The sequence below is a fragment of the Hyperolius riggenbachi genome, chromosome 1 (genome assembly GCF_040937935.1).
Source record: "Hyperolius riggenbachi isolate aHypRig1 chromosome 1, aHypRig1.pri, whole genome shotgun sequence".
NCBI classification, from domain to species: Eukaryota; Metazoa; Chordata; class Amphibia; order Anura; family Hyperoliidae; genus Hyperolius; species Hyperolius riggenbachi.
Window position 1 is genome coordinate 286,746,454 of NC_090646.1, and position 16,784 is coordinate 286,763,237.

The window sequence follows — 16,784 nt, forward strand, 5'->3', positions numbered from 1 at the left end:
ATTTTTGGGTTTTCAATACCAAGTGTGATTTTTTATTTTTTATTTATTTTTTACCCCAACAAAGGGTTTTATCCCAATATCATGTAAGTAAATGGCAGAAATCTGGCACTTAAAGGACATGTATTGATTAAAGCAACTTTTTTTTTTATATGCTGTATGTTAGGGAACACATTACCACAAGTACTATGAACAGTTTCTTTCGTCACACAGCACACAGCTTTCTTTCGTCACACAACAAAAGGTGTCAGCACTGCAGGACAGACCATGTTCCTGCACAGGAGGGCTGCTATCAACTTCCCAGTGTATACAGGATCTTCTCAAAAAATTAGCATATTGTGATAAAGTTCATTATTTTCTGTAATGTACTGAGAAACATTAGACTTTCATATATTTTAGATTCAAATACACACAACTGGAGTAGTTCAAGCCTTTTATTGTTTTAATATTGATGATTTTGGCATACAGCTCATGAAAACCCAAATTTCCTATTTCAAAAAATTAGCATATTTCATCCGACCAATAAAAGAAAAGTGTTTTTAAAACAAAAAAAAGTCAACCTTCAAATAATTATGTTCAGTTATGCACTCAATACTTGGTCGGGAATCCTTTCGCAGAAATGACTGCTTCAATGCGGCGTGGCATGGAGGCAATCAGCTTGTGGCACTGCTCAGGTGTTATGAAGACCCAGGATACTTCGATAGCGGCCTTAAGCTCATCCAGAGTGTTGGGTCTTGCGTCTCTCAACTTTCTCTTTACGATATCCCACAGATTCTCTATGGGGTTCAGGTCAGGAGAGTTGGCAGGCCAATTGAGCACAGTAATACCATGGTCAGTAAACCATTTACCAGTGGTTTTGGCACTGTGAGCAGGTGCCAGGTCGTGCTGAAAAATGAAATCTTCATCTCCATAAAGCGTTTCAGCAGATGGAAGCATGAAGTGCTCCAAAATCTCCTGATAGCTAGCTGCATTGACCCTGCCCTTGATAAAACACAGTGGACCAACACCAGCAGCTGACATGGCACCCCAGACCATCACTGACTGTGGGTACTTGACACTGGACTTCAGGCATTTTGGCATTTCCCTCTCCCCAGTCTTCCTCCAGACTCTTGCACCTTGATTTCCGAATGACATGTAAAAGTTGCTTTCATCCCAAAAAAGTACTTTGGACCACTGAGCAACAGTCCAGTGCTGCTTCTCTGTAGCCCAGGTCAGGCGCTTCTGCCGCTTTTTCTGGTTCAAAAGTAGGTTCATGCTTCCATCTGCTGAAAAGCTTTATGGAGATGAAGATTCCATTTTTCAGCACGATCTGGCACCTGCTCAGTGCCAAAACCACTGGTAAATGGTTTACTGACCATGGTATTACTGTGCTCAATTGGCCTGCCAACTCTCCTGACCTGAACCCAATAGAGAATCTGTGGGATATTGTGAAGAGAAAGTTGAGAGACGCAAGACCCAACACTCTGGATGAGCTTAAGGCCGCTATCGAAGCATCCTGGGCCTCCATAACACCTGAGCAGTGCCACAGGCTGATTGCCTCCATGCCACGCCGCATTGAAGCAGTCATTTCTGCAGAAGGATTCCTGACCAAGTATTGAGTGCATAACTGAACATAATTATTTGAAGGTTGAATTTTTTTGTTTTAAAAACACTTTTCTTTTATTGGTTGGATGAAATATGCTAATTTTTTGAGATAGGAAATTTTCAGGAGCTGTATGCCAAAATCATCAATATTAAAACAATAAAAGGCTGAAACTACTTCAGTTGTGTGTAATGAATCTAAAATATATGAAAGTCTAATGTTTATCAGTACATTACAGAAAATAATGAACTTTATCACAATATGCTAATTTTTTGAGAAGATCCTGTAGTCTTGTAATCACCTAGCTGAAAGAGTCTCAGGGGGCACATACACTGGTTGATTTCAGCGATTAATCGATTTTATAGAATCTATCGATAAAAAATCGATTCTTTCAAATCTATTGATCGATTTGTGGCCGATATCGATCGATTTAGATGGATTTAATCTATTTGAAAGGATCGAAGATCTAGGTCGATCTACTACTGGCAGCAGATCGATGGCCCATAGAGTTGCACTGGATCTAATGGTCCAATAATGCATTTGGATAGATTTCCAATAGATTTCATGCTGAAATCTATTGGAAACCTGTTCCTAGTGTGTGGCAGACATCAGATAGATTCCTGTCAGATTCAACTTGACAGGCATCTGACAGAATTCTGTCTGATGGTTGAATCTGCTGCAAATCTATAAGTGGTGTGGACGGGAGAAAGAAGGGAAATCTTGCGCTCGTTCAAGAGTAGATCACTGGAAACTGGAGTCGCCAAACACAATTGGGCTGCTCTCTAATGCCTGGCTGAATGGCATGCTTTAAAAAAGGTAGACAATAGAAGGGGAGGAGCACTTCATAGTGTGTTAACTGTTGAATATGAAATCACACAAATAAAAATGCACTCACTGCAATAAAAGAAGATAGCGCCTGTAGATGGGCAAAGCCCTAGTGCATCAGTGGGGGGCAGCCTTCTAACCGCTGTAGCCCGTTGCAGTGGGGTCCGTCGGATGGTCCTGGGATGCAAGCTGTACTGCTGATGCACTAGGGCTTTGCCCATCTACAGGCGCTATCTTCTTTTATTGAAGTAAGTGTATTTTTATTTTAACGATTTCATATTAAAAAGTTAAAACACTATGGAGCGCTCCTCCCCTTCTTTTGTCTACCTTAAATTTATAAGTGTATGGCCACCTTTGTTACATGCTGCAGAGAAGTTTACCTTCACAAGCAGCCGGTCAGGAGTGGTGTATACATAATTATATTACAGCAATATTACAGCACATCTAGCTGCCTGTTACCTCATCTGATCAGCTTTTCTCCTCAGTCTCTTCTGTGAGGAGAGCACAGCTAAGTATTTGTGACCTGTGTTAGGAGTGGAGGATGATTTTAAAGCAGACAGTGAGAACTGAGGGAATAAATAAAGTGCACCTAACACTAGTTTTAATGTGAACCCTAATACAGAGTATTTAAAATAAAAAAATAAAATTATCGATAGTTGTCCTTTAAAGCAAATCTTAAGTAGGCACACACTTTGTAAACCACACATATTCCAATTTGAATGTGAAGGAAGGAAGATAATACACAGTGCAGTATGAGTACACAAGCCCCTGTGTAAGGGTTGCCAATATGGATAATCAATGAGATGCAAATATTTTATTCATGCAGAGTTCATGCAGATTTGTCAATTTGTATGCAATTATATGCAGTTTAAAAATGAACCAATCAAGTCCCATCCAGGTTTAATTTGATTGGTCCATTTTCAAGCTGCATATATTTGCATAACATTTACATAAATCATCATGAATTGAGAAATATTTGCATCTCATTGATCATCCCTAGTTGCCAACTCATCCCTTAACATACTGACACATCTAAATTACCCAGGTTCCGTAGCTACTTACCCATAATAGTGTCCAAACTACTTCTAACTAGCTACAAGATGTTTTAGCTATTTATACAGTATATCACAACACTTACATTTCTCTGCCCGTGCAGTGTATAATGAAAAAGTTCAGTACATCAAAAGTAGACCGGGCAACTGTCTCTTTAAACGTTTATTTGTCTTCATGCCACATCAAACAAGTAAAGGATTGATCAAACCTGATTATGCTGGTGCTGGGGTGTATAGGGATCGGGTACATACACCTATACACCCCAGCACCAGCATCATCAGGTTTGATCAATCCTTTACTTGTTTGATGGATGTATTATGTGGCATGAAGACAAATAAACGTTTAAAGAGACAGTTGCCCGGTCTACTTTTGATGTACTGAACTTTAGCTGATTGCTTTTACTGCAAGATACCGGTTGCATGTCCTTTGTTTGCATCATAGCTGCAGTACGGGGGTGCTGAGGGGCGAAGATTGCATGGTTGCCGGGTGCTTACACGGGCCTGCATACCCCCCCTTTTTTGGAGTACTGAGTGCCAGGTTGCTCCCATTTCCTTTCTGTGTACGCAGTGTATAATGACCATACTCTATTTCGAAATAAAGGTATAAGAGGTTAGTATGTGTGTGGGGGTGTGGTGGTGTTGTTGGTTATTTTTATTTTGAAAAGGGTGATTTAAAAAAAAAATGATGTGGCTTTTAAGGCATGGCTAATCAATTGTTTTAGTGTAGCAGCACTCATGTTAAGCATAAGCATCCAGTCCATGCTCCCCATTGTTCTGCACCTAACATACCCACATAGAATCAGGGCTGTGGAGTCTGGTACCTTGAGTCAGAGCACTTTTTGGGTACCTTGTAGTGGAGTCCAACTCCTAATAAATGTAAACTGTAATAATAATAATCTCAATTGTTTTTCTATTCAAACTCCCTTTGCTCAGGAAATCAAGTAATTTGATATGTTATTAAATTTGAGGTTGATTACAAATTAAGTTATACAGTAGTATTATGCGGTACATACAGTTGTGTTGAAAAGTATGCAACCCCCACTGAGTGTTTTGACCAGTTTGACATTGATTTTGATCATTTCAGTCATCTTGTTTACAATTAAATCAAAGAGGCACTTGTATGTCAGACAAATATAACATAACATTTATAATGAAATAACCACAAATGTCTTTTCTGTGCTCACATCATTATCAGTTTTATTCAACCCCCAAGTGACATTCATTCTAGTACTTAGTATAACATCCTTTTCCAGTTATAACAGCTTTTAAACGTGAAGCATAGCTTGACACAAGTGTCCTGCAGCAATCTACGGGTATCTAAGCCCATTCTTCATGGGCAAAATCCTCCAGTTCAGTCACATTCTTAGGCTTGCGCGCTGGAAAGGCTGGAACATTTTGGAGTGGCCATCGCAGTCACCAGACTTAAATCCGGTTGAGAACCTCTGGTGGGACTTAAAGAAAGCAGTTGCAGCGTGCAAGCCTAAGAATGTGACAGAACTGGAGGCTTTTGCCCATGAAGAATGGGCTAAGATACCCGTAGATCGCTGCAGGACACTTGTGTCAAGCTATGCTTCACATTTAAAAGCTGTTATAACTGGAAAAGGATGTTGTACTAAGAATGAATGTCACTTGGGGGTTGAATAAAACGGATAATGATGTGCGCACAGAAAATACATTTGTGGTTATTTCATTATAAATGATATGTTATATTTGTCTGACTTACAAGTGCTTCTTTGATTTAATTGTAAACAAAATGACAGAAATGATCAAAATCGATGTCAAACTGCCCAAAACACTCAATTTCAGTGGGGGTTGAATAATTTTGAACACAACTGTATGCTCTGCCTACAGGGCTGAGCCTCATAGTGTAAAACTCACATTTATTGGAAAAATATTGCACTCTCAGGCTCGCATGTTGCCTCACAGCCAATAACGCTATCTCTCGCTGGATACTGGACACTTTGTAGTTAAACATGCTGGTCTCACTTCCGTATCCAAGCTCCGCCCAACATGTTTCGCCACTCCGTGACTCATCAATATATGTTGAGGCAACGCTTTTGGAGTGACCAATCCTTGATGTGTAGGAGTATAAAGATTGCCGGAGAGATAAAGGACGACCTGGGACCTGTCCCAAAGGATCTACAAACCAGCCAGTAGATCTCAGTGGACGGTGATGCTCACACTGTGGGTATGGTAGTTGCTGTCCTGTCCCAGAAGTTGATTCATGCTGTATAGGAAAACCTGAAGCATTTCTCTTGCAAGATTTAGAGATTACAAATAGACTACTAGATAACTGTGCATTGGGCTTTATTATATTTTTTCACTTGTCCTTATATTGACTGTGAGATGCTGCCACTTGTGAAATTGTTGTATATTAAGAGAGGAGCTAAACCAGTTGACTGAAATTCCAATATATACTTGCGTGCGTTATATATTTATTCAATTCTATGGAGTAACTGATGGCTCTACTTGTATTAGTCGCTCCACAGCTGATATTTAACATACGTGTCACCAGAATGACCTGATCCGTAAGTCTGTCCTCACTGAGGTCTGTGGTAGACTTTATCATTTGTACCCAGTCGCACTCCAAAACGGGATTCTTCTTGGCTGTAGCCTGAGTCCAGAAGAAATCTGTTCCATCAGGGAGCAAACGATAAGAGGTGGAAGAGGATGATTAGGAGGCAACCAAAGTAAAGATATGTTTGTGGTTGGTGGCCATTCACCTCCCAGTCAGTTCAATGGAAAAAAAAACTTGTATAGGTTGTTAGACCTTTATTGATGCACCATCATGACACGTTTCAGGGGTTGGTCTCTCTTCCTCAGTTTATTGGTGCTGTGATCATCAGCACCCCACTGTATATGCACGCCCGCTGTATATGCGCACCAATTAAACCAGCATGGAACTAGCCCAGCCCCCTCCCTCCCCTGCAAAAAAAACTAAAAATGAAAACGCTTGATCAGCCTATTTCTTCCACACGAATAACTTATAAAGTACAGAGCCAATGATTCAGCACTACAGTCAGGTCGGGACACTGGCAACCAACGGGGCAGCCTTGTCATTTCTCTTACGACAAGTATACTTTATTATAGGCCACATTATTTTTGGCTATCTAATATGGTGTCTGTCTTCCAGCGTTTTAAACTGGATAATGAATGTTTTTTTAGCAAGGGAATAGATCTCATTGAAGAAAGAGAAAGGGTGAGGGGGCGATAAGGTCAAGTTATACGTTTTTGTTGATCAGGTTACAAAAATAGGTAAGCCAGATGGTGTAAACCCTGTAAATTCAATGTGTATTCTGTTCTGAAGTCTCCAATTTTTCATGGAAAAAAAGGTTATTTAGTTTGTGGAGACATTGCTGGAAACTGGAGTGTGTTTGTATTTCAGTTGAGAATTACCTTGAAATGAACTCTTTTGTAGAACAGAAAACCACTTTCTAAGTGCACTTTGCATTGCCTCTTAACATCTACTTGTTCATCGAAAACAACAACCACATTTGTCTTTTTCCAAGAAATGTCAATTTATTTGTAGGGATGTATAATTTTGTATTACTGCTGCTGCTTCTTATATGTAGCATGACATGGATGCTCCCATGCAGGAACTAGAGAAATAATGTCTGTGATCCCACTTTTATCAGTGATCTTTAGCCTGTTTGTAGCAGGATTTTGGTGGAGAACGGCAAGTCTAAGATCGTTATTGGAATTATAGATTGCAGTGCTGCTGGTTTCCATGAATGACATGTTTAATTAACAAGCCAATTAACTATGGTAATATTGCCTTGCTCCTATATAATTAGCCTTGGATGGGACACAGAGGTATACACAACACAGTGGATTGAAGCAAGCACAGAAGTTGTACTTTAGAGACATGCCAGTCTCAAGAGCCAGATCATTAAGCAATTTGCTGACTATAGAACCATCAATGTAACAACAGTGACTGCATGGAAAGCCAAATTCACCTAATATGTTGAGATATTTATTAGTGACACTAAATAGTACCATATTTTTCAATCTATAAGACCATATCACCACAAGGCGCACCTAGGATTAGAGGAGGAACACCTACCTTATCCATATACACACAGACACACACCTTCCTTATACATATATACACAGACACACACCTTCCTTATTATTATTATTATTATTTAGTATTTATATAGTCCGACATCTTCCGCAGCGCTGCACAAAGTATATTGTCTTGTCACTAACTGTCCCTCAGAGGGGCTCACAATCTAATCCCTACCATAGTCATATGTCTAGTGTAGTGTATGTATCGTAGTCTAAGGCCAATTTTTGGGGAGGCCAATTAACCTATCTGTATGTTTTTGGGGATATGGGAGGAAACCGCATGGAAAGCAGGTTCTATATCGGTGTACTGGACGTGCTAGATGCTAGATCAGTGTCTTCCCAGTGCCCTCTTCAATCCATCTCCTTAGGACACAGGTTCAGGGGCTGGGGGAAAGTGTGTCTACTAGGACATGTATTGAGGTACAGTGTACATTGCTGGACACATGAATCTGTATACCTATGTGAGGTGGTGGAGTTTACCCATCCACCCTTGACACAGCCACACCTGTCAGCCTGACTATTTCAGTTTGAGCTCAGACTGGCAGGTTGGCTCTGACTTGGGCTATTTGCTGGGGGATACTATGTTGTTTTGATGTGGTGGGGGCCATTTTTTTTACACTTGTTGTACAGTTATGTATGCTCCTGATGAAGACCCTTTTTGGTTGAAACATGTTGAGTAATATGTGTTTACACTGTATATAATGAGCACTCTGTCTAAACTATCCCCTCCAGTGTTTGGGTCTGGATTCACATGAATTTGCTAAGCAGTTGACTGTGGGGATCTGACTATCAGTGGGGCAGTCTTTAGACTGCTTCAGTATTTGTATGAATAGACGAACCTGGTCTCCCTTTCATCCACACCTTCACTTGGGGTCTTCTTTTTCTGGTCTTGTATGGGTGGATATCTACATTCCTACTTGGGTCATTTGTATGCGATATAGGCCTGAATAGTGAAGGGATCAGCAAAGATCCCACCACACACACACACAGCACCAGCGTAAAGGTGATGCTGCACCATACAGGTGAGCATCATATTACCAGACCCAAAGTTGTGCATATAGTTTTCTCACTTTACTAATAAAAGTTATATTTTGGAGGGTTATCGTGGCTCCCTCCCTCCTTAGAACCACGTGAATAAATGTATTCCTTGTATCAACTTCTCGAAGTGTTGTTGCTATTACACGGCAATAGTACCACAATTTTTGATCATCAGGCCTATGGTGTGGTCCATAAGATGGAGAGATTTTAACCCCATTTTGTTTGTTTGGGGGGGAAGGGGGTTAAAATCTCTGCCCTCCACTTTGGGGAGGGGGGGGATGGAGGGAGGGTAAGAGGGTACATTTTATACCTTTTTTAGAAAAATACAAAATATTTTTATTCAGGTCATCGCTGTCTTTGAATATCTAAATCCCTTACTACTATATCAACTGGCAACTATAGAACTATATCAAAATGGCCCCCACCACATCAAAACAACATAGTATCCCCCAGAAAATAGCCATCAGTAGTTTAACATACAAGTTCCATTTCCCAAATTCTGCAATGCTCAATACCACCAGTGAAAGTAGACCCAAATTAAAAATACAAGATTTCAGAAATAAAATCTATTTTCTAATTATATTAATAAATGGCAGCCTTTTTTTCATCTGCATGATGACAAATATAAAATATTTTACATTTATTGGAGGAACCCCTCCCTTCCTTTCATATTGCCGGGACAGAATCCAGCAGTCTGGTGGAGTAGGAATTTGCCTGGCAAAGGAGGAATTGCTAATGGCTGCCACCTGTATAACCCTAGTTATGAAAAGAGAAGGGTGAAAAGCATGCACTGAAATGCTCATAGGCTTGAAGGAGTGTTTATTTATCTTTGTATGTGTCAAAGTGGTGCAACTAAATATTTTGAATTAAAAAAAAGGTTTGGTTTGGGTCCGCTTGAAATGCTGTTATAATGTGATGGGGTGATGCATGGCAGCCCTGCTTCAAGAATGCAGCACAATACTTTACTGTCATGAAATGTATTGTTCACTGTAGTTTGCCTTCTTAAAACAGAAGGTATATCCAATAATTCAGCTTTAAGTGAGCGACTGTGGTCCCCCACAATGCATCACTACTTAATATGCAAATTATCTCTTTATGCTCCTGAAGCCAGGCTTACATCCAAAACTGTTGGTGTATAGCAAGCTTATAAAATGTACAGAGCTAGATCAACCCAACACGCAGACAGCCTGTTTCGGACTGTTGTTCCTCAACAGTGCGTGACAGGGATTTACATTGGAACTATGTCACACACTTATGACATGTGTAGCTGTGATATTTAAAGAGAGATTTCAAATGCCACCTACTATTCTGTTTGTATTGGGGTGTATTTCTTGAGTTTAGTGGAGCTGCGGTGTTTATTCAGCAGCATACACCGCTTCGTCATTACTTATTATTAAGTCATCACTGGCTTTTTGCCTGGCGTTCACCTTTTATATGGAGCTTGAATTTTTCACAGCATATAATGGGTCAGAAGAAAATGGGTAACTATAGGCACAGTTTTGCCTCGAATACCAAAAACCATGTGGTGTGATGCCCAACGAAGATAATAGATTGTCATTTAAGCAGTAGATTAATCAATTAATTGAGGTAATTTATTTGCTGTCATAGTAAATTGACTTATTTAGTGTTAATGTGAGGGAGACTATTAATCACTTTGCACTGTGGAGTGAGGCAAAACAATTTATCAATTTATTGGATTAAGCAATTAGCTAATTGGATCACTGTGATTTTTAAGGAATTGTGATTATGTATTAATTGGCCATTTTGTTAATATTCTATTTGGAAAGTGCATTAATCAATGTATTAACTAAAATGATTTATTGAACTAAATAGGAAGCAAATTTAGAAAGCAATGGTGATGATTGGGGACGTTGACTTGTTAATTTGATGCAGGGCATTCATTGATGTTAACACATGATTGTGACAAGCAAATCGGAGTCTTAAAAATCTTTCACCTAATCAAATTCCCTGAGTGGCTTAAAGTCATGCTTTACAAGCAAAGCAGTCTGTAAAGGAGAATATCGGCTACGCTACAAATAACGACATCTGAGATGGCCCGTGGTGGATTACTGGTGGTGAATAAGGCATGAGGAAGGAGGGCGTGACTGCAGCATAACATAGAGCAAGTTGCTTTAGTACTCTACACATGGGTCATAGGTGCTGGCCAGAGATCCAGGTAGATGAAGAAAGCTAATGCTAATTAAATATGTGGCTGTTGCTACTTCTGATCACTCCATCTGCTAAATGCATCTGTTTGTGGCCATGCTTGCTTTCTGGATGTGATTATCTGCAATACAAAGCATTGTGCATACAACATTAGTAATATCTGGGGGCCAGAGGGATGATGGGCCATATTACCCCTGGTAGGATGCCTTGTGACCACCAAGGTAAAACACCTGAGATGACAGGAGAACAGAAGGAGCAAACTCTTCAGCGTAGGAAAGACAGGACAAGACTGACTAACATCTTGTCCTTCCCACACTGCCTGGTCTACATGACGGGCCAGCAAGAGGGCAAGCAAGTTCCACCGCCATCCATGCAAGAGTGCATGGTTGTCACGTGTGCTCCCCAGAGGTATGCCTGGCAGAGAAAAGTAGACCGTGTCCACGTGGTCCTGGAGCAGTACCGAAGATGGTGATTAGTTAAGGGGGTGGTTACAGTCTCTAGCATTGGATGATGCTATCTGTTTTTTTTGGTCATTTTACCAATTTTCAAGAGAAGATATTGCACATATGCAAACGGTTTTAAAAGTGTTCATCCAAATTGCACTGCATTTCCAGCGCACATTATTTTAGTGAATTATGTAGGCAACATGTCCAGATTTCAATGTGATACTCAGCAATGAATAAGTAAACATGCACATCCTGTGATTGCATTCCATGGCCCATATATTTAAAAGCATGCAGTTAACATTCCTTTGACTTTGGTAAAACAGAACAGGGGTTTCTGACTCTAAAGGTAGCCATACACTGGTCAATTTGCCATTAGATCAACCAACTAACTGACAGATCCCTATCTGATCGAATCTGATCAGAGAGGGATCGTATGGCTGCCTTTACTGCAAACAGATTGTGAGTTGATTTCAGCCTGAAACCGATCAAAATCTGTTGAGCTACTCCTGCCGCCTGATCCCCCCCCCCCCCCTGTATACATTACTTGAAGTTGGCTCCGGGTCCTCTTCTCCGCGCTGCACCGCATCCCAGCATCCCGCACCGCATCCCAGCGTACACTGTGTCACTCCGTGACCAGGAAGTTCAAATAGAGCGCCCTCTATTTGAACTTCCTGGTCACTGGAGTGACACAGGAAGTTAATGTACGCTGGGATGGAGCAGGAACAGAGCGATGCAGCGCGGAGAAGATGCCAGGAAGCCAGCGTCAGGTAATGTATACCTGTATCGGATCGGCCGCCGCTAGCGACGCGCTCCCTACCCGCGGGCGATCGACGGTAATTTCCCGCACAGTGCGATCGACGGACCGATCCGATTTCGGGAGGAAATCGGATTGGCGGGTGCGTTTAGCGCGAACGATTGGCAGCAGATTCGATCCCAGTGATCGAATCTGCTGTCGAACGGCGGCAAATCGGGCCAGTGTTTGGCCAGCTTAACAGACAAGAAAATACTCAATAATTTTGATAGTACTTTTCGCCTACCTTTTGGTATTTTTTCAATTGGAGAATACTGAAAAGTTATTTAAAAGTGAAGATGAAAAATGATCTCCTAGGAGAAAACTAGGAGTAAAAGGGAATTAAATAAGGCCATGCTCTGCCAGTTACTGTCCAAGGCTAGAGAGACGGGAGATGCACTGTGGTTGCTGGATCTAGATGTTTAAATGTTATACATGTCTATCCCACAAGTTTACAGGAATGTTCTCCCCATATCCTGGCATAATCACATTATTGTTTGTGCTTTAGATTTAAAATTTGAATTGTTTTTCTTTTTGGAGGGTTAAACCATTGCCAGACCATGGACATGTCAATGAGGGCAGTGTGCGCGCCAGCTTATGCATGTGTATATCTGGGGGTTGTGGGAAGAGTGAGATGTTAGTCACCAGAATGTGTTCCAGTACTGCACCATTGCCAGGGTTAGATGCAAAGGTTCCTGGTCATGTGAGGCTCTGTTAAGTAGCTTTATCAATATTTGGAATGACTACAGTGTAATCTCTGAAAAATTAAAGTTGCTTATGGGTATGACTAGGCTACATTTTTGTATTTAACCATAAGAAAACAGGAGGAAACCCTAGAGACAAATGCGTATAGAAGGCCAACAGCAGTTGATTTGCTATTACATTATAATAGCCAACATCCATTATCACAGTGGAGAGCTATCCCGGGCTACATTACAATAGTAGCTGTATCAAAGATTTTCAACAACATTCAAGAGAGCTGTATTCTAGATTTAGGGAAAGAGACAATCCCTATAGAATTTTAAAGAAAGGATTAGCTAAGGTAAGCATAATGACTAGAAAACACTAATGGTAGCAGTAATGGAAAACACAAATATACTACTCACTTAGTTGCCTTAACCCATTTCTTTTGTAGATAGTGTTTTGTATATTGTTTATTATTCAGCAGTGACAATATGACCTATTGGGTTAAATGAGTCTCTGATGTAGAATTTAGAGGCTGTTTACCTTTTCAGAATATTTAGTAAATCAGACCCTGTGTGTATGAAGAGCGTATGAGCATCTCACAATACATTGAAATCTGGCATTACTGAAGCGTGTATTTACCTAAATGTAAAATGTTATCTGTAAGTGCTTCTATGAGACACTCTCTGTCCTTAGGTTTGATATTGCTCTGGGAAATTAGGTATTTAAAGAACACCTGAACTGAGAGGGATATGGAGGCTGACACATATATAATTATTTCCTTGTAAACTATTCAGATTGCCTGCCCTTCCTTCTGAGACTCTGTTGCTAATATTCTTATCCATAGATCCTGAACAAGCATGCAGATCAAATGTTTCTGACTGAAGTCTGACAAGATTAGCAGCATGCTTGTTTCAGGCATGTAATTCAGACACTACTGCAGCCAAAGAGATCAGCAGGACTGTCAGGCAACTGCCATTGTTTAAAAGGAAATAAATATGGCAACCTCCATATCCCTCACAGTTTATGTGCATTTTAAAACTGTGTTATACCATAGCTCAGGCAACCATCACCCCTGTTCCCAGCTTTAGCAATGGATTGTTATCACCTTGAATGGACAGTCTCTATGCATTTTTGCCTGTGTAAAATAATGCTTTAGTTTACCATTGATATAGTAAAAGTGCCTATCATTCACCTTAAAGTGATAATTGAAACTCATTCACATATCTGTATTTTCTCGGTGCTTTGGTTTAGCTACAAATAATAAATAATACATTGTGAATGTTTCCCTTTCTTTTAACAGAGATGATGTTGATGCAATGAAGAAATCGCCATCTGACAGTACTGATGACAAAGCTAATGGCACTAAGAGTGCTAGCCGGATTGGTAGCAGCAGCAACCCATTCTTGGATATCCCTCATGATCCAAATGCTGCCGTGTACAAGGCTGGTTTCCTTGCACGTAAAATACATGCTGACATGGATGGGAAAAAAAGTAAGCAGAGTCACTTTTTGTTTTTTCCAGGTCTCTTGTAGAGCTGTTGAGGTGTGTGAACATGCGGAAATGGTTAATAGTGAAAATATACTGTATATTGTTCAATACATTCACATAGGAAAAAAGTGTGATAGCATTTATGATGTAAAATAAATATGTATGTTACAATTAATTAGTGTGCTGTGGGGCAAAACAGTATCATCCAGTCACAGCACCAACAGGATTGTTGTCCTTGGTGATGTTTAGGCACAACAGATTTCAGATACAAAAATGCATTAATGCACAAAGTAATCACTAAGATGATCAAATACAAATACTTCTAAATAAGTTTATGTACCCAAAAAGTTCACATTCAAGCCGGAGACAGTCCTATTATTATTTTCAGGGAAGATTTCACAAGCCCAAAAAATATTAGTCAGCTGCCTCATGCTTGCTGCCTAGCTTCTCATTGCAAAATGTTGGAAAAGCACAGCGATCCCTACACTGACACAGGTGTTCCCTGAAATGACTATTATGTGCAGGCTTTATGAACTGCACTCTTTGCAAGACAGGATGGAAGCATTTATTATTAAGTAGTTTTTGTAGATTGACTCTAGAGACTACCCTGAAGCTAAATGATTATTTTCAGGAGACTCTGCCTAAGAACTGCAATTGGCATGTGGCCAGGGTATGTATATATCCAAGTACAGTGTTATCAGTTTTTCAAGAAGAAGGTGGTGTCCAGTCATTCCTTTCTTTTTCATTATTTTGCTTTTTTTTTTTTTTTTTCCTATTTTTGTCCTTTGCCTTTATCAGGTGTGCAGTGTCTACAATTTCCACATGCACACATGTAACATTATTTTATACTAGTTGACCTAAGCCCATTTAAAAACGAGCTCTAGGTCTCAGTCCTGCCATCGCTGCCAGTCAGTGTGCATGCGCGCGCTACCGTCCGCTCACCACACGTGCACACATACCTCCTAGACCGTCCTGCCCCAATGGCTGTCAGTGCAGGACATGCGCAGTAGCACAAAAGCACTGACACACGGACAGTACGCAGGGACACTTGCTAATTTATTAGGTAGGACTAGTAAAAAGACCCGCCCATTAGAAAACGGGCGCTAGGCTACAGCCGCTACCACCCACAATGCGCGCACAGACACCCACTTGCTCATCCCCCACCGCTGTCTGAAGTATATACACACAGGGAGACGTTGCTGCTTGGCAGTTGGAAAAAGCTGTTATTTCCCACAATGCAATGAGATTCACAGACAGCACAGACAGCAAACTGTCAGGTCTGGAAGCAGGGACACAGGAGGACACAGAGCCACAGGGGTTGTATTATATCCTATATAATAAAACTCCTGTGTCTCTGTGTCCTGTCCCTGTGTGTGTGTTTCCCTGCTTCCAGACTTGACAGTTTGCTGTCTATGAACCTCATTGCATTGTGGGAAATAACAGCTTTTTCCAACTGCCAAGCAAGGAACATCTCCCTGTGTGCATATACTGCAGACAGCAGTGCAGGACTGGCGAGCAGGATGCATCTGTGCTCGTGTTGCTGTGGAGTCTGGGGGGAGCGCCTGTAACCTACCGCCCATTTTTTTATGGGCGGGCTTTTTTACTAGTAGGATGTAATCTGTTATTAACTATGCAATTGTCTAAATGTAAACATATTCAGAACCAGTTATTGTATCTCTTCACTTAATTTCATGCAGCTCAGAGAATAATAAGTCACATTTTCTTGTGCTCCTTTATTTAAAGCTACGGTTTGCTATTATAAATATCAATCTAGAAAAAATTCATATTCTCTTACATTAAACATGGAGTCAGTGATGCCTGTTGGTAAGCTAGCTTGTGTGGCTTCCACTTTTATCTAAGTTGTCAGTCTTCATACATCATGGTCTGCTTTATTTAATGCTCACAGAACTTTGTATTAGCAATCCTTTAACAGAGTTTATGCTTTCTGAAACCTTTGAGGAATACACTATCTCTGTCCTTTATATGTATCTGTGGAGCTGTGTGCTAGGCTTGTTTGTGTAGATAGTTGTGTATGAGGTAAAAGTCTAGTCTTGTTTTGTTCTTAAAGGGACACTTAAAGAGGAACTCCAGTGAAAATAATGTAATAAAAAAAAGTGCTTCATTTTTACAATAATTATGTATAAATGATTTAGTCAGTGTTTGGCCATTGTAAAATCTTTCCTCTCCCAGATTCACATTCTGACATTTATTACATGGTGACATTTTTACTGTGGGCAGGTTATATAGCTGCTCCTAGCTGTTTTGGCTGTTAGAGACAGCTCTAAACAGCCATTTCCTGTCTGTGAACATTGTTACATTGTGGCAGTTTGCCAGGAGTACCTCGGTATTCAGAGCCTCTTGTAGGAGGGGTTTCAGCACAAAATTAGTCACACAGCGCCCCCTGATGGTCTGTTTGTGAAAATCCTTCTATTTCTCATGTAAAAGGGGGTATCAGCTACTGATTGGGATAAAGTTCAATTCTTGGTTGGAGTTTCTCTTTAAGGCTCCAAAAAAAAAGTTTTACTCACATGGAGCTTCCACCAGCCCCCTGCAGCTGTCCAGTGCCTGCGCAGTCTCGATCAGATGCTCCTGTCCCCCGCCGGGGAGAACGCAAGTGATTGTTAGCGTTCCTGGCCGCAATAGCG

General features: G+C 40.6%; 1 protein-coding gene across 8 annotated transcripts in view; it reads left to right on the top strand.

Moving 5' to 3' along the window:
• PSD3 (pleckstrin and Sec7 domain containing 3) overlaps positions 1 to 16,784 on the top strand; it is a 674,009-nt gene that overhangs the window by 539,949 nt on the left and 117,276 nt on the right. For all 8 annotated transcript variants that reach the window (XR_011020476.1, XM_068233673.1, XM_068233674.1 and 5 more), the window contains one exon: positions 13,952 to 14,142. Coding sequence is in view for 7 of the 8 variants with exons in the window: in XM_068233673.1 (XP_068089774.1) it covers positions 13,952 to 14,142 (191 nt within the window). In the remaining variant the exon portion in view is untranslated. The remainder of the gene's footprint in view (positions 1 to 13,951; positions 14,143 to 16,784) is intronic.